We start from the raw sequence: 18,592 nt of genomic DNA on the forward strand, positions 1-18,592 counted from the left end.
GATGCCAGGTCTACATGGGCAAGGAAGGATGAAGATGGGAAAGGTTGCATTACTGATCCTCTGAGACCAATAATGATGGTTCAAAACAGGATTGCTGTTTAAATTATTATTTCATTGGCAGGCCAAGAGACACAGAAGAACAGGCTCCTTCACAACCCCACCTCGCTGGCGAAACAGGGTACCCACCTCGCTGGCGAAACAGGGTACATGCGTTTGTTACATTCTATGTTATAAACAGCCGTAGAGTCCTGAGGAAGCCCTGCATAGGCAAGAAACATGTGTTGTGTGTATCCTAGATAGACTGCATCCCAGTTTTTGGAATGTATTTCAAATTGCCAATAAAGTACTTGCTCAAACTCAACTCGTGTTTTGAGTCATAATTATTGCCAAGTAGGAGGGCACTGTTACTGGTGCTTTCCTTATTTGTGAATAATGGGTGTGATCTTGCCGATTCTCCATTGTGGCTTCAATCGAGTGATCTACCAGTAGACCAGGATCTTCCTTCAATGACCTCTCAGACTCATTGAACTAAAGCTACTGTAGCCCATTCCCATGTTTCAGGGTCCACTGAAAGGTTCTGCTCCCCAGACTCACACACTCCTCAATGGGGCCTCTGAATTCTTCCTTGCGGTTGTATTTCAACAGGCAACTTCCTTCGAGTCAATACTCTGACACCGAGAGTCGTCATGTCTGATACGCTCAGCACACCTTTCCTTTCTCTCTTGATACCAATTTCCTGAGTTGATCCCACCTGAAACGAGTTATTGACGGCTAGATTGTTCCCCACACACACGTTATCTGTTTATCTAGGAAATAGATGTCCAAACGCCAACACAACACTGGACACCTGTTCAACCAGCTCACAGACCGGCAGTTGATCAGAAATTACTGAGACATCCTGCCATCATTCTTGGTTCATTGCATTGGCCACACATGGCAGGCCAGCAACCGAACATTTAACAAAAGTGTAACCTCCACCAGCACGTATGAGCCAGGTCTTCTATGTGCTACAGTCCACCTCTCGCACCACAAGGGCACTGCATTCAAATAGATCAAAAAGTCTTCCCTTGACTACAGATATTGCTTAATCCAATCACGATGACTGTTTTGCTTTAACAGCACTCAAGCTAGGGTGCTATGCAGCTGAACATTTCACAGCCCATATGGGTGACCTCAAATATAATAGGGAGGTATACAGTGAACAACTATAACTGTCGAATACGAAAGCTGCATCAAATGCTAGCACATTGGGCCTCATTACGAGTACGGCGGTAGGGGGTTAAAGGCACCGGTAAGGATGACGGTGCTGTTAACCCCCTACCGCCGCATTACGAAGTCCCTTAGCGGATCCCGCTAAGGCCGGCTGGTTTTACCAGCCGTCCTTAGCGGGAGCCGCTAAGGGACCAGGGAGCTAATAACGGGCCCACTATTTGCGGGACCGTTATTAGCTCCTTCCCCATTCCCATTGAGCCCTATGGGGGCTCGAACGGGAATGGGGAATGGTTTTCAGAATGGGGACTTACCGGGTCCTCCAAGGTTGGAATGACCCGGTAAGTCCCCCTTCAAACTCGAAATGAGGCCCAATTGTCTTTGGGAGCAGAGGACAAGCTTGCTAGATGTGTGGTTTGTACCCAGAAAAGTGATTTTGCCAGTTTTCTGGACTGTCGAATGTCCCTGAGACTTCCAGGAAACTGCCTATCAATGTTTGACACTGACCAGCTTCAGGGAGACCCAAAAACAATGGTATGTACCGGCAGATCAGTATTTTTCTGCATTCTGCTTAGCCCATAAATCCCATCAGGGCGGACATGGCAGAAAAACACAGAACCCGCTGCTTCTGTGACCTTCGCTGCATTTGCTCCATTCTGCAAAAATTCCTTGCATGAAGCGCGAAGCCATCAATGAAACCTGGAACCAGAGGTCCCCGTGGGCAGAGATACAGATAAGAGTTTGAAGGAAGAGAATTTGAAACAGTACTCGCCACTTTGATTGAAAGACAATTTGTCACTTTTTTTTACAGAATTATTTACCAAATTCTTTTTTTTAAACAAAAATAGTTAGATGGTGGGTTTGGGTTCGCTATATAGAAAGGGGGTAGACGAGGGTGGTGCAGGGGGTCTCCTCCCATATTTTGTGGTAAGAAATTCCGCAAAAAAAATGAATTTGGTCTTGGTCTTTGGTCTTGGTCTTTGACTCCTTATTTTGGAAATTTGGAAATAAAAGGATTTTGTAGTTTACTTTACTTTAATATATTTCTGGTGCGCACCAGATGACCCGGAGGCATAAGGGCGCAACATGAAACAAGTCACAAAGAATAAACAGACAAATCCCAGATAAAAAACACATAAGGGGAGTAAGAGCAGATAAACCATCAGATAGCAAGCAAAAAGCACAAAGATCTTTATCTGAACAACAGAGTCTTCAGCTTCTTTCTGAATATTGCAGTCAATTTTAATTCTCTTAGGCCCGGAGGAACGGCATTCCAGGCCTTATGCACAGCCATAATAAATGCACATTTCATAACCCAGGTCAAAATTACAAGCAGGTAGTTTTTGCTCAATAGTGTTATTGGATCTCTAAGTATTCTCATCCTAGTTTTGTTAATCCAAGCCTCACTCAGCTATCGAGGGCTAGAGCCCATCAAACACTTATGAGTAATCAGCGGACGACGAAAATGAATCCTTGCTTTGATGGGAAGCCAATGTAGGTTACGTCTAGCATCTGAGACGTGATCTCTCTTTTTTAGATCAAAAATGACCCCAACCGCACTACTTTGTATGGTTTGCAACCGACTGTAGTCAGTTTCGGCTATACCCAACAATAGGCTGCTGCAGTATTCGATTTTCGACCCCACTATAGCCCTGGTCACTGTCTCGCAGTTTGCTTGAGAAATATGAGGACAGAGTTGCGCTAACAGAGTAATATCATAGGCAGTAGAGAACACCAAACTACTTACTTGAGCCCTCATGTTCAGATTTTGATCCAAGAAGATCCCAAGGGTCATCACTTTCTTTTTGGTCTCAATATCACACCCTGCCACCAGAAAATGGTTATTATCTGTACCCAAACTTCTTATTTTATTCTCAGTGCCTAGCACCATCAACTCTGCTTTTTCTTTATTAAGCGGCATTCCCCACCTTCCATGTCTGAATAAGTTCATACACTTTGTTGATGGTTCTTTCCTCAGCTACATGACTCTCAGATAGCGGGATGAAACATTGTGTGTCGTCTGTGTAGTTAGTGAAGCCTACATCATTCTCTTCCAGAAGATTAGAAAAGGGAACCGTGAAAATTTTATATTAAGATGGAGATAAACATGCCTCTTGTGGCATGCCATAAACCAGGCGCGCTGGTTGATCTCCTGCTTCTTTTCTACACACTCTACAACACCATCAATTACTCAAAAAAGAGGTGATCCAGAGGGCGGCATTGTCTGAGAAAGAGGCTACTTCTTTTAACCTGGTGACCAACAATGTGTCGTCAACCAGGTGAAAAGCAGCAGACAAGTCCAACAACATAAGCAAGGCAGTTTGCCCCTTACCCATAATCTGGAATAATGTTTACTTCAGGTCGAACTGCGCGGTCTCCGTGCCATTCCCTTGCATGAAACCTGACTGCCACTTATTTAAAATCCTGTGTTCATTCCCATGTGCTGAAATTTGCATAGATGCGTCACGATACAAGATTTTTAAACAAAACGACGTATTAGCGATGGGCCGATAATATGCAGGGATATCAGACATAGACCTGTCTTTTTTAATAGTGGTGTAATCCAGGCATTCTTAAATCCGGCTGGAACATGATTTTCAGAGAACAAAGCATTGACAAATGTACAAAGCGCACCCCACGAAATGGGAGTACAGGCCTTAATTATCATAGCAGGGCAAGGATCACCCTTACAGCTCGTCGGTTTAAGATTAGCAATAGCAATGGCCAATTCAGCTTCCGATGGAGATTTAAATTAAACTGATGAGCTAGAGTTTTTTGCACATGCTTCCCTGCCACTAGAGTGTTTAATACCACACCCAGGGTTATGTTATGTTATGTTATGTTATATAGATTTATAAAGCACACGTACACCCGAGGGCACCATGGCGCTGAGAGAGGAGGAGGCACATAAAGGACTAAAAGAGCAATGTTTTAAGTGATCGTCGAAAGGAGAGATGGTCAGTAGTGGCACGTAGTGTAAACGGGAGTCCGTTCCAGGACCTGGCAACCATCACAGAGAAAGCACGTCCCCCCATCCTAGCCAGCCTGATACGGGGCACCGATAGCAAAAGAGCAGACTGAGATCGGAGGGCACGTGATGGTACATATTGGGAGAACTTTTCCTGGAGGTATTCAGCACCTTGTTTATAGAAGGCACAGTGGACAATGCACAGTGATTGGTCTTCTTGTTAACCTCGATATTCTTTTTTATCGTGTCCAGCTCACCTAACATGGCTTCTTGGATTGATGTACACCAGGCGGCATCTTTCACAGGAGTATCAGGTTTATTCTTGCATGGATCTTCCAGCTCCCTCCAAATTTTAAAAGGTTCCTTAGACTCAGATTGTGCCCTAGCAATCCTGTCTTCAAACTTACTTTTCTTAGCTCTAAATGCTAATTTAAACTCCTTAACTGCCGCCATATATACCTCCTTCTCATGGGTACCTTGCGAAGATCTCCATGCCTAAAAGCATTTGATTTTGTTAGCTTTGAGTTTTTGTAGGTCAGGGGAGAACCAATCGTTGCCTGTCTTCTCAGTAACAAGCTTGGTTCTAATGGGAGCCAGAGTGTTCGTAGCTTCCTGAATGGACTGCAGATATGCACTAACAATATCATCAGCCGCCTCAAGTTCTCTGACCTCTTTTACCCTGGGAACCAGCCACGGTCGCAAGACATCCCGAGTACGTTTTTTAAAATTCCTAGCGGCTATACTTATTATTTTCACAGCCTTGGGCTTTATAGGTTTTTTGATAACTGCTGCGAAATGTATAAAAGAATGATTTGACCATGTACTGGGCAGAACCAGCAGTTCCGTTGTTTTGGTGTTATGTGTGGCAACTCAGTCTAGGGTATTCCCCTTCACATGTGTTGGTGTCTTCACAAGTTGCTCAAAGCCCAAATTGCCCAAAGAATCTTCTAACATATTAGCCATATAATCACTGCTGTTACCCATCCAGAAATTAAAAGTCTCCCAGGACCATCGTAGGGAGTAGAAAAGTATTTTTGCACATGTACACATTTATTTTAATATATTTAATATATTAAATATATAGTGTATATGGTGGTATATAAAAAGACACAATTCCGTCCTGTTGGAGGAAATCCAAGATCTACCAACCAGCTATCATTTGCTAGCCCTGCTAGATGTCTGTGGGAAAATATTTTGCACCATGCAAAAGACTTCTACATTGCCAACAAACCAGGTTTCCCCCTGAAGCACCATTGCTACGTACCTGCCATTTGTATCTTTACTAACCCCATTATTTTGAGTTCTACACTATTTTTCAGTGCTATTAGAGTGCCCCCTGTCTTTTTGTGGTTGTTTGACTGTTGTATTCTATCATATAATAATAATATTATGTGCATCCTTTTCTTGTATATGAGTTTCCTGCAGTGCAATAAGGTCTGGGCTCTCCCTCGCTAATTAGTGTTACAATTTTTTCCTCTTTACTGGTGAGTTGAGCCCCTTTACATTCAGCGACATGATTTTCATCTCTTTACCTTTAGCCATTCTTTTACTGTGTATTTATGTGCTGCGCTTTCCCCTCCCTGTCTGAATTTCCCCTCCCCCTCAAACCTAATACCGGTCCAGCCTCCCCCTAGAGCCCCTTCCTCACCCTCCTCTTCCCCTCCCCTCCCCCTGCCCACCTGGGTGACTCAACTGGCCTCTAGCCCCTCCCGACTCTCCTATTCGGTGTTGAGCCCATTTCCACCCCCAGTGGATCCCCTTGCAGGTCTTCCCGAACCCATGTGATTTCCAAGACTTCCCCCCTCTTCTCCCCCCCCGCCCGCTTCTATGTTGTTTACGTTTCCCCTCCCAAGGAGTTCTTACTTTTCCCCCTTGATGTTGCGGTTATCGGTTCTGTTGGGGACCCCTTTCTGATGGGCTCGTTGTTTGTGGTGCTTCTCTCTCCGGGATCTTCGGGCCTAGCAGTCCCCGCTTTTTCTTAGCCTTACTCTTCGATTCTTGGGTTGTCCACTCCCACGCCTTCCTTTTCGGGTACTCCTTCTCAGGGGCCTGACTCTCCCCATATGCCGAGTCCACCTCAATGCCCAGTATGCCTGCTCCTTCTTCGAGCGTTGTGATTCTTCTCTGTCTTTTATCTGCTTCAAAGAGGATTCCTAATGGGAATGTCCATTTGTATCTTATATTTCTTTTGACCAGCTCTTGTATTATTGGGCGCATCTGTCTCCTTTTATTCAGTGTAATTTGGGACAAGTCATGGTAGAGTTGTACCGGTGTACCATTGTATTTAATCTCGTCAGACTTTCTGGCTGAAGCTAGTATGGGCTCTTTCTGCTATATTCATGCATTGCCACCAGGACGTCCCTAGGCCTGGCACCTGGCTCATTTCTCTTTGGGCCCACCCTATGGACTCTGTCGACCGATTCCTTCTGGGTCTGGTAGGTCGATCAAGGTTGCAAATATTAGTTTAATTTTCTGTTGTAATTCTGTTTCTCCCCCCGCCTCAGGTACCGTTTTTACCCTGATGTTAGCCCTCCTTGACCTGTTTTCGAGGTCCCCTGTCTGTATTTCAAGATTAAGCGTTATCCTTGCTAGGTTCTCCATCATATCGTCTTTTTTGTGGGTTTCCTCTGCCAACTCCTGCAGGGCTTTTTTGTTAGTATCTACTCTTGCTCCCAGACCATGTAGTTCACTTCTGACCTTTTTTATTGTTCCTATCGGGTCTTCTTTCATTTTGTCAGTTGTGCTTGCATCATGTTTGCCAGTCTGTCTCCAAAGTTCTGGAAGCATTGTTCCATAAATTCTTGGGTTACCCCTTTTACATTCTGGATCCCCTCTTGGGAGGTTTCTTCCTCCCTCCTGTTGTCCTCAATGTCACTGTCCTGCATGGTTCCTCCCTCTTTCCTCCACATTTTCTGGATCGCTCCCTCGCAGCCCATTCTGTTTCCTTTCACTAGGAACCTGGGGTCTTTCCCCCCTGCTTTTTGACATCCAGGTCAGTCTCTGGTGCCGCCCCGCCTCTGGGCTCTCGATCTTTACCACCTCACTCAAAGGTGATCCAGTCCACCTCCCTCATGCTACTTCTCTGCTTGCTGCCACCTTTGGCGACCTGGGGTTGCTTGGGGGTGTCTTTGGGGTGCCCCTTGCCTGCTGCGGGGTTCCCCTAATGCGGTGTGGCTAGCTGTCCGGGCCTGGGGATATCTTCCCCTTCAAGCTCTCTTCTTCTTTGCCAGCTATGTCCACTTGCCAATTGCTATCCCTGACCTCCTTTCCTATCCTCCTAACCAGTAATTCCTGGGGCTGGTTGTGTCTCCTCAGGCCCCCTATTGATGTAGATCTGGTGTGTTACTCTTTGCGAGAGCACTCACCACTTCCTGGGGCTTTTCTTCTGCCCCTGCGCCCTATTGCCTGGCACCTGATCTGGTCGAATTCTGGTATTGCCCCAGTCTTTTTGGGTTTCTTATGTCCCTTTATTGGCTACCTCTGGTGTGCTTCATAGTGCTTCACACCCCCCGCATGCTGCTTTTTATCTTCTTTTGGGGCTCAGTGTTTGTTTCTCGGGTCACTGGCCCTTTTCATCTTTGCCCTCTTGCCAGCTGCTTTCACTGGTCTCCCTTGTTATTCACCGTATCCGTAAGTCTTGGGGCAGTTATGACTCCACTCGCCCCCAATTGCTCTGAGTCCGGTGCTTAACCCTTTGCGGGAATGCTCGCTCCCGACTGGGGCTTTTCTACTGCCCCTGTGCCCAAGTAATTGGGGTGTGATCAAGTGGGATGCCGGTAATGCCCCAGTCTTGCCCCTACGTGATATGGGGATCTTGTGTCCCTTTGCTGGCCACCTCTGAGGTGCTCCTTAGTGCTGCTCTGCTCGAACCCCCGCACTTTTAACCTCTTTTGGGGGTCTGCGTTATTTTCACGGGGTACTGCCCCCCCCTGGCTTTGCCCCGCTGCTCGTTTAAAGAGGGTATGCAGATGCAGTGCTAGCTCTAAGGCCGTTGCGGGAAGTGGAAACTTCTCCTAGCTTGTGATTGATAAGGCTGGAATCTCCACGACTGCCTCTGGCTTCTCGCTGCTCCGTCCCCGCTTCAACATTCCAGTCCGGTTCGTTCCTCCTTTACTCCCCTCCACTCTCCTCTCCTGCGTGGCGATGGTTACTCTGCTCTCCCTTCACCCCAGGTGCCAGATCCGTCTCCCCCTCACCGACTGGGCTCTCGATCCTTGCCGCCTTCCTTCTGCTCCCTGCTGCAGCCTGCCTTCGCGGGAGTCCTTTCCATACCTCTCAACCATTTGTCTCACAAAGGCGGGTGAAATCACCCGATTTTGTTTTTGGCGGGTGAGACGCCCATTGGAGTGAATGGGCGTGCAGGAGGCTTGGCGGGTGAGTCAGCCCTTTGCAAGGTGGGTGACACCCGACAAAAGCGGGTGAGTTGAGAGCTATGCCTTTCTTCCGGATCTTCGGGGGCTCCGACGCCGGGCCCTCTCTGCTGCTTGTCAGCCCTCCTGAACTCCGCCAGCCGCTGTGGCGGGGATCGCCCCTTTCCCGTGTGATAGCCCCGTTCACCGCTCTGCTCATGTGCCTATTCTCTTTCCACACTAAACCTTGCCTGGGGCGGGGAATTTTAGCTGGAATTCACCTCCTAGAATTGGCGGGGGCTCAGAGTACACTGAATTACTGTGTCTCCACCACGGTGGCCATCTTGGATCTCCTCCCAATGTGTTTTTTTAAGTGAAAGGTGTAATCTTTTTTATGGGAAATACGTAAATTTATCCCAAAGGATAGCTACTTACCAGTTCTAGTCGACTATTCATTCATTCGATAACTCTATGATCCTCTTAAAAGTGGTTTATGGATTTTGGAAGCTGATTTGCATATTTTTACAGAAAGGAAATTAATGACACTTTTCTGCTTTAACGGGGGAAACTTAAATTATATCTTAATGATATGTATGATAACAATATTTTGATATGTAACATAGTTGTTTTTTTAATGCACTTGATTGACTTATTTGTAATAATGGATTTGTTTTATTGACTCCGTTTTGTAAAATGTATGTTCAACTTGACATGGTGCTTCTTCTATATCTAATATCAGTGTAGGTTTGTCATAAACGAATGCACTTAATAAAAAAAGACGCCAAATATTTTAAAGCGATGTCTTTTTTGTTGTCATGTGACTTGTAATTCCTGTAAATGCATACCTTAATGTTCGTCGCTGGGGCAGATTTACATCAAGCAATAACATAGAAAACTGCCATGTTTGGGAATGGGCTGCTGCTCTTACACGAGTCGCTTAAAGTGACAGAAAGGGGCTCCTATTACTCCATAGTCGTACTCTTTGGGAGCATTGGCCATGCCGAGTGTCCGCTCTCTGCAGGGAATCTGAAGCTTTCTGCATGGATCAGAATACTCTTCTCTGCCAGATTCTCATGGACACTTTCCAAAGCAGGCTCAGGTCACGCGCATCCATTGCAGTGATCCCCGCCATGCACAGATGAACGCACCTCAGAGATCATCTCATGGACCGATGCCAGGCACGGGAACCCGCATCCCTGCTCCTGTCGCCGCTGCAGCCAGTGAACCTGGGGATCTGGCAGAGGGAACCTGGCCCACCGAAGTGGTAGTGATGACGCCCTTTAGGCCAGATGCACCGATGCAAAGAGTTCTGTGACTGCTGCGCAATATTATCACTGGAAAGGTCACATGGGAGTCATAGCCATGTGACAGCAAAGACAGAGCTGGGAAGAAGTTGAATCAACAGTGTTGCAGCGAACATATGGCCTCGAGGTAATGTTCTGGTAACTTGTAAATGTTTACCGCACACTTAGAGAAGGTGGTAGACATGTTAAAGCAGGGGTCTGCAAACTTTGGCTCTCTGTATGTTTTAGAATACAAATCCCATTGGCTCTAGCCAGAGCAGTCAGTGGTAAGGGATCATGGGAGGTGTAGTCCAAAACATCTTGAGAGCCACAGGTTGCAGCCACTTGCTTGAAAGTAAGCTCGGGAAATGTAGCATAGCTTTGGGGGTGCAATGATCACAGTAGTACTTAGGTCCTGTAGCGAAATGGTGTCATGTTTAAGGGCTCAGGAAGTGCAAAATCCCAAGAGAAAGTCACTTCTGAAGTCACCTGGAAGTAGCCTAACCCCCAGTTTCATGTCTCGATTTGGCCATTTAGCCACTGGGGCTAGTGGCAATCAGGACAGTGATCAAGTGGTCTTCCAGTGGAGAGGCAACAGTTGGATACAGGCTAAGACATTACGCTTAGTTTCAAGTAACCTTATAGATTTCATGAGTGACCGGGTTCCGGCTATTACACAGCCCTTTGCATGTGAGAAATCAGAATGGTTCAAGCAGCCAGGCTATATGCCATGTCATTTTACTCATATGCTGTACTATGCCTTTGGCTGCTTGTCTATAAAAGCGTGTTTGCGCTTAACAATAAATACTTTTCAGAATGTTTCGAAAGCTGTGCTGTCTCTAGCTAATTGATTTTCTGTCGAGGAAGCTTGAATTATAAGCCAGTGGGTGCATCAGTGTTTGCAGACTGTGTAGGCTGTTCTGGTAATAGCCAGGCTGTGACTTGGTGCTGCAACCAGAGTCAGGAATGACTGTGTGCTTTTCTGCCTTGTGCTCAGATGTGGATGAATGTCAGCTGTCACAGATCACAGGGCTGCAGGCTTGCCTGGAGCATGCCACCTGCAAGAACACACCGGGGTCCTTCACCTGCTCCTGCGACGGCGGATTTGTGTTGGCACTGGATGGAAAGACCTGCGTGGGTGAGTGACAGTAGCATGGCAACTCCATTGCCCTTTTAATCAAAGGGTTCTTACAAAGCATTGCACGTGCAACTACCTTAACCCAACAGTCTGTTCTCATGTCAGGGGCCTAAACACACCTGCCACTGTGGCTTCTCAAGGCATGCGCCCTACACTTCCCCACTCAATTCCCACATTTCCATTGTTAAACATTGGTGTATCTTTCGCACATACTTGGTTATGGTGTGTTGTAGCTTTTCTTTTATAGAATGCTGGTATATACTTTCACTCGACGTCTGGGGCCAAGAAATACTCCAAGACCATATATCAAGTTACACGCCTTGGTTTGGGAAATAGTTACCAAAGAAAAGGGGCCAAATAGGATTTTCCCAAACACAAAGTGTGCCAGGGTGGCTCCTACATAGTGTGAATGGACTTCCCTTTTCCAGGTAGGTCCACAAAGTCCATTCCTGCTTTCTGGTCTCTCCTGTCTCGCAAATCTCCCTCCTTATCCTCACAGTTCAAAAGTAGGCAGGGATCTGAAACCCCCCGCAGTTCCTTGTCATTCTGACCTTTACATTTCCCTGAGCCCATCTTCATTGGGATTAGTCGTGGTCTTTAGGTGGTCCCAAGCTCCAGGACCAGTTTGGTTTCTTGGTCTTGCCATCAGGCAGGGCGGCAGAAGAACATCCAAAGGAGAGCTGCTTTGAGCTGTGCCATGCTTGACTTCCCTTCCCACCTCTCTGAACTTCCTGTAGTCTCCATGTCTCACTCCTGTTGCTCCTCCCATCTTTTGAACCTGTCTAAGGCTGACCTGGCCCCCCAGATCCTTCCTCTCCCGTGTGACTATAGGACTCCTCTCTTCTTGCTTCTCAGTTCCACCTTCAGATCCTGATGTTCCTACCTCTTCCTCTCCTGCAACCTCTACACCTCCTGAGGATATCTCAACCATCCTCTTATTTGCTGTTTCTACCTCCTCGTCTCCTACAACCTCTAAACCTCCTGAGGATATCTCGACCGTACTCTTATTTGATGTTCCTACCTCCTCCTCTCCTGCAACCTCTACCTCTCCTGAGGATATCTCAACCATCCTCTTATTTGATGTTCCTACCTCCTCCTCTCCTGCAACCTCTACCTCTCCTGAGGATATCTCAACCATCCTCTTATTTGATGTTAGTACCTCCTCCTCACCTGCAACCTCTACATCTCCTGACGATATCTCGACCATCCTCTTATTTGATGTTACTCCCGCTTCTGCACTGCCTTGTGTTGAATCCTACAACTGGTCACCAAATAATCCAAACAGGAAGCCAGGAAGCAAAGACAGAGGCAATGTTAGGCCCAAGGGCTAAACTCAGAAGTGGTGGCTTGACACGTCGTGAAGCAATTGAGTCTTTCTGACAATATACCCCTCAAGAGTACAAAAGGAAAGATTGAGGTGAGTATTGCCCGAAAATATTTGGTACACCCTGGTACCCACACAGCTGGCTGCAAAAGAAAAAAACCAAGGATTAATGCACAGTTCAAGGCAGTGGTGGAACTAGGCGAGATTAATAGCCGTTACTCACAAGAGAAGAATGAGAGATATGACTAAGGTTTTCCAAGCTAGGGGGATGAGTACCCTGGGAAAAATAGAGGTAATCATTACTGGTCTCGGGAGGATAGCTCAGTGGCAACGTGCTTCTCCTTGAAGCAAGACGACACAGAGCAACACGCGTTCGATCCCCGGGTCTGTGCTTAGAAACCTCTGGGTATTGAGCGCATTATAAATAACCTATCATATCATATCATATCATACTGGGGGTAAACAAGGTAGGGAAGAGCAAAAAGACTCAGATAGTAGTTAGCTTACCGATAGAAGGATGCTAGGTGTCTTGAATGTTTCTGAAGAGAGGATTGCAGAAACAGGTGTAATCCCGGGTGCACAAAAGTCTTGTTGACTTATCACGCCGGCACAAGGACACCTAAACACAGTGGGCCTCATTACGACCCTGGCGCTAAGGGGTCTGCGCCAGCGTTAGCTGCGCGGACCCCTTACCGCCAACTACGAGTTCCTGGAGCGCCATGGTCATTTTTCCGCCCGCTTTTTGCGGGCGGAAAAATCCATGGCGCTCTGGGACCTTGGTGTTAATTACGCCACCGTATTTTACGGTGGCGTAATTAACTCCTTCCCCACTCCCATTGAGCCCTATGGGGCCGAAATGGGAATGGGGAAGGGTAAATGGGTCAATGGGGACTTACCGCCCCGCCGACCTCGGAATGGGGCGGTAAGTCCGCCATCCGCCATGGCGTAAAGGGACTTTGCGCCATGGCCGGAAAGTCCGTCGATGGCGGAAAAAATCCGCCAGGGTCGTAATGAGGGCCAGTATATTGATCCTTGCGCCGTTGCGCTAATGTCCCCTGAGTTCTTTAAAGTCTTCAGACAGGAGAAGAAGCAAAGATGTGAAGAACTGTTCAATGTTCCAGAATAGTGAGGATCCAGTAAACGTATGCAGTCCAATAAGAGTTCCGAGTTGGCAGCCGGTAGGTGAGTTGTAGAGGGCTTTAAGCGTCTGCAGTCTGGTAAGCGTTCCTAGTTGACAACAGGCAGGATAAGCGTAGCAGGCTTAAGTGAATGCAGTCCAGTAAACTTTCCGAGTCTGCAACAGGTAGGCTAAGTGTGGCGGGCTTAAGCGAGGGCAGTCCAGTAAGCGTTCCGAGTCGGCAACAGACAGGCTAAGTGTAGCGGGCTTAAGCAGATGTAGTCCAGTAACGTTCCGAGTCGGCAACATGCAGGCTACATGTAGTGGGCTTAAGCGCGTGCAGTCCGGTAAGCGTTCCGAGTTGGCAACAGGAAAACAAGTCAAAGCAAAATCAGGAGACGAAGCAAGGAAGTCGAAATACGGACCAGAGGATCGAAAACCAGGAAAACAAGGTAATAGCAAGACGTATAGCGTTCAGAACAAATTCAGAAGCAGTGCCTTGCAGAGTGGGCGGGGTTTATATTATGATCAGCTGACTGCACGCACAACGCGCTGCCGTAATCTTGAAGGCATACGCTTATGCAATAGAAGCCAACGTATCCATGGTAGCCCATAGCGTTCTCTGAAGGAACGCATGCTTCTGGGTGACCTAGTTTTCTGAGGGGTTAGTTTGAGTCCCAAATTCTTAGGAATACAGGCAGATTTGCTGGAGGCAGGGGAGGCAGGGAAGTGTTTCCTCTTATGTATACCTGGTGCAAGACATGATGAGGAAGAACTGAACGGAACCCTGACAGTTTCCTCCCCCAAAGAGAGATCCCCGGAGTGGGAAGCAAGAAACTTGGATATGAGAACAGGAGCATGCACATTGGACTCAGGTTCCCAAGTACGCTCCTCAGGGCTGTAACCCTTCCAGTCAATGAGGAAATAACGAACCCCACATACCATATTAGTGTCCAGAATAGCCTTAACCTCATACTCCTCAACACTCTGGACCATAACCGGTGCCGGATGAGTAAAAAAGCGGGTCCCCGCAGGGCATGGTTTCAGAAGAGAAATATGAAAGACAGGATGTATTTTTCACTGGGAAGGTAACTCTAAACGGACCACCAAAGGGTTGAGCACTTCTTTAATAGGAAATGGGCCCACAAAATGAGGCAACAAACACCTACGACCAGGTATATGGAGATTCTTGGAAGCCAACCACAGCAACATGCCGGGTCGATATTCAGGGGCAGGAGCCCGGTGTTTGTCAGCATAGATTTTGGCCTGCCGTTGAGCAGCCTCAAGATGGTTAGAGACTTTCTCCCTTAAGGTAATGAATTCACGGATGCATTCCTGAACTGCAGGGTTGTCTACTGTAGGTATTACATCCAATAGAAGAGACCTAGGGTGTAGGCCATAAAGGGCAAAGGAAGGAGTGGTGTTAGTGGAAGAATGGACAGAATTGTTATATGCAAATTCTGCTGCTCCCAAGACTTCCAACCAAGATTCCTGATGTTGGGCAATTAGACAGCGTAAGTATTGTTCCATAGTGGCATTCACCCTCTCTGTCTGCCCATCAGTTTCAGGGTGAAAAGCCATGGAATAACATCCATCAATAGCCAAGGAAATGACGAGGTGGCGCCAGAAACGGGAGGTGAACTGTGAACCTCGATCAGAGATGATAATTTCTGGTAGGCCAAAACGACGAAACGCGTGATGCAAGAACAAGTCCACTAGGACAGGAACAGAGTGTAGACCTTGACAAGGTATAAACAAAGTCATTTTAGAAAAGTAGTCTATGACAACCCAAATGGTATCACAGCCTCTGACAAGAGGCAATTCAACCACAAAGTTACCAGGCTTCTTTGGTATAGGCATGGGTTACATCAATCCCGTAGGCTTGGACGTAGTTCCTTTGCACTGGGCACAAATCGCACAGTTCTTGATGTAATCCGACACATCCTTAGTCATTGTAGGCCAAAATGGCCTTCGTTTTAGTTCTTCGAGAGTCTTGCGCCTGCCAGGATGTGCTGCCATTAAGGCATCATGACTCCACTGGAGGGCCAATAGGCGGCTCTCAGGTGTAAGGAGGTAAAGAGTCACCCTTGTACATATGGTGAAGAATGGAGGACTTCCATATCATAGTCATGGAGTTCAGGAGGATTTGTAGCCACCCAAATTTGAATTAGGCCTTTCAAGGATGAATCAAGAGCACAAGAACAAATGACATGAGATGGTTGTAATACCTTCCCTTCCCAGGTAGGAGTCTGGCCTTCTCCCTTCAATCTAGACAAAGCATCCACCTTGGAATGCAAACTTCCGGGACGGTAGGTAATTTGGAAGTTGTACATTGAGAAGAATTCATGCCAATTTGCACAGCGGGCAGTAGTACAGCGTACAGATTTGAGAGCAAGGAGATTACGGTGGTCAGTATAAACCTGTACCGGAACAGCAGTACCCAACAGATGATGCCTCCACACCAAGAAAGCATCACGTACTGCTAGCAGCTCACGTTCAGTGATAGTATAGTTCATCTCATACTTGGTGAGCTTTCTTGAATGATAGGCCACCGGATGAAGAAGCCCCGTGTCTTCACAAAACTGGGAAAGAATAGCCCGATAGCTTGATCTGAAGCATCGGCTTCTACAACAAATGGACATGTTTGGTCAGGGTGCTGGAGTACCGGGGCTGATGTAAAAGTGGATTTAAGCATGTCAAATGCTTCTTTAGCTTGATCAGTCCATATAAAACAATTTTTGGAGCTAGTCAGAGTGGTCAAAGGAGCTGCAATAGCAGAAAAGGAATACCGCCTGTAGAAGTTTGCGAACCCTAAAAAGGATGGAAGGGATTTCACAGATGTTGGGACAGGCCAGTCCAAAATCGCTCTCACCATAGTATTGCTCATTTTGACACCCTCACTGGTGATGTCACAACCCAAGAACTCCACTTGATCAGCGTGAAACACACACTTTTCCAATTTAGCATAGAGATTGTTTTCATGCAATCTCTGCAAAACAGTGGAGACGTGCTGAACATGTTCTTTGTAGGTAGGGGAATAAATGAGAATATCGTAAAGATAAACAACCATGAACTGGTCCAGTAAGTCCTTGAAAACATCATTAATGAACATCTGGGGCGTTACCTAAGCCAAATGGCATGACCAAATATTCAAAAAGACTGTATTTAGTCTTGAAGGCTGTCTTCCATTCGTCACCTTCTCTGATTCTCACCAAATTATAGGCACCCCTTAAGTCCAGCTTGGTGAAAAACTTTGAAGAACCCAGTTGATCCAGCAGGACTGAAATCAAAGGTATGGGATACTGATTCCGGACTGTGATAGCATTCAGTTCTCTGTAATCAATACAGGGACATAGGTCTCCCTCTTTTTTGGGAACAAAGAAAAGAGGTGACACTGCTGGAGACCTGAAGGGACGAATGAATCCCGTACTTAGTGCCTGATCCAGATACTCTTTGAGAATTATATACTCCTTTTGTGTAAGCGAATAGATCCTGCAAGAAGGAATATTGGCCCCTGCCAGTAACTCAATTCGGAAATCGTAGGGACGATGCGGGGGTAGTTTTTCTGCCACTTGTTTCATCAAAAATATCCCTAGAAGTATCATATTACTTAGGAAGGCTCATTGTAGTGATCGCCCCAATAGTCGAGGCTGCATATAGGATCATGGAACTGGGATTCCTTTGTGCAGCCTTAGATGTATGACAAGACTCATGACAATAAACTGAGGTAAATTCCACTGACCGTGATACCCAATCAATAATCGGGTTGTGTTTCATTAACCAAGAAAGACCCAGTATGAGCTTAAATTGTGGAGCATAAATAACATCAAAACTGATGGCCTCAGAATACGTGGCACCAAATGATAATACAAGATCATTGGTTTGTTCAGTCGCCAGGCCAGAGATCTGAGAAGTACCGTTCACTGCGTTAACTAATTCTGGCGTTTTCTTTGAAAGCCGTGGAATGGAATGATCAAGAACGGATTGGGCATCCACATAGTTACCTGTGGCACCTGAATCAAGAATGAGTTCAACAGTCCAGGGTTCCTCTGATGGATAGGACAGGGTAGCCAAAACAGAAAAAGGAACCAAGGATCTGGGGTCCATGATGACCTGACTCGACAAAGGTACCCCGTCTATTGTTGAGCTTTGGCATTTCCCGCCTTCTTAGGTTACTTGGGACAATGTTTCAGAAAGTGTTCTGATGACCCACAGTAGAAGCATAAATGATTGGTCCTTCGAAGCTCTCTTTCTGTGGGGGTAAGCGGGCCTCTAATAGCACCGATTTGCATTGGTTCAGATGTCGAGACAGGGGTTAACACAGGAGGAACCGCTAGGGATGTTCTCTTTTCACCTTTTCGTTCTGCCTTACGAGTGTCTATTTGCAATACGAGGTCAACCAGTTCTGGGAAGCCAGTAGGCACAACCGGTACCGTTGCTAGGACGTCTTTCATGTTTTCCGAAAGGCCTTTATAGAACAAGGCCGCTTTCTTTTAATCCGGCCAGTCAGTTTCTGCGACTAGCTGATTGAACCTTGCCAGATAATCCAGGAGTGAAGACTCACTTTGTTGCAAGGAAAGCAGTTCCAGATCCGTAGCCTGTGATTTATATCTTGTATCAAAGACACGTGTCAAGGCCGTAATCAGTGCTTCACTGTCATAAAGGAGTGGACTGCTTTGTTCAAGTAGAGGATTGGCCCATACTGCAGCAGTGCCACCTAGGTTGGACAAAACAAAAGCTGCCTTTATGGCAAAGATGTGGGCCTACACAAGAAATGTAAGTGGCACTCATTGATGAAAATTTGAAAGGTCTTAGGATCCCCTAAGAACCTTTCTGAAGGGGCCAGCGGAAATTGTGCTGCCATGTAGACAGGTCTTGACTCACTTCTAGATTGAGTCCTTCCTGCAGCAGTATCCGGACCTGGGTTTGATGTCCCAGCCCCTGACTGCAAGCCAGCATGTAACTCATTAATGCGACGTTGAGTAGCATCACGTGCTGCTGTCATGTCGGCCCTGAGGTCAGCCACCACTTGGGATTAAGCTGCCAAATGATCAGCGGCTTCTTCCATTTTATAAGGCTTCTGAATATGTTAGGCCCAAGGGTTAAACTCAGAAGTGTTGGCTTGACACGTCGTGAAGCAATTGAGTCTTTCTGACAATATACCCCTCAAGAGTACAAAAGGAAAGATTGAGGTGAGTATTGCC

At 46.7% G+C, this 18,592-nt stretch overlaps 1 protein-coding gene across 2 annotated transcripts in view; it reads left to right on the plus strand.

Annotated features, from left to right (window-relative positions):
- Window positions 1-18,592, plus strand: part of LOC138498021 (latent-transforming growth factor beta-binding protein 4-like) — a 743,452-nt gene that overhangs the window by 444,874 nt on the left and 279,986 nt on the right. For both annotated transcript variants that reach the window (XM_069621814.1, XM_069621813.1), the window contains one exon: window positions 10,807-10,947. In XM_069621814.1, coding sequence (XP_069477915.1) covers window positions 10,807-10,947 — 141 coding nt within the window. The remainder of the gene's footprint in view (window positions 1-10,806; window positions 10,948-18,592) is intronic.

The sequence above is a fragment of the Ambystoma mexicanum genome, chromosome 5q (genome assembly GCF_040938575.1).
Source record: "Ambystoma mexicanum isolate Mex_15411 chromosome 5q, UKY_AmexF1_1, whole genome shotgun sequence".
Lineage (NCBI taxonomy): Eukaryota > Metazoa > Chordata > Amphibia > Caudata > Ambystomatidae > Ambystoma > Ambystoma mexicanum.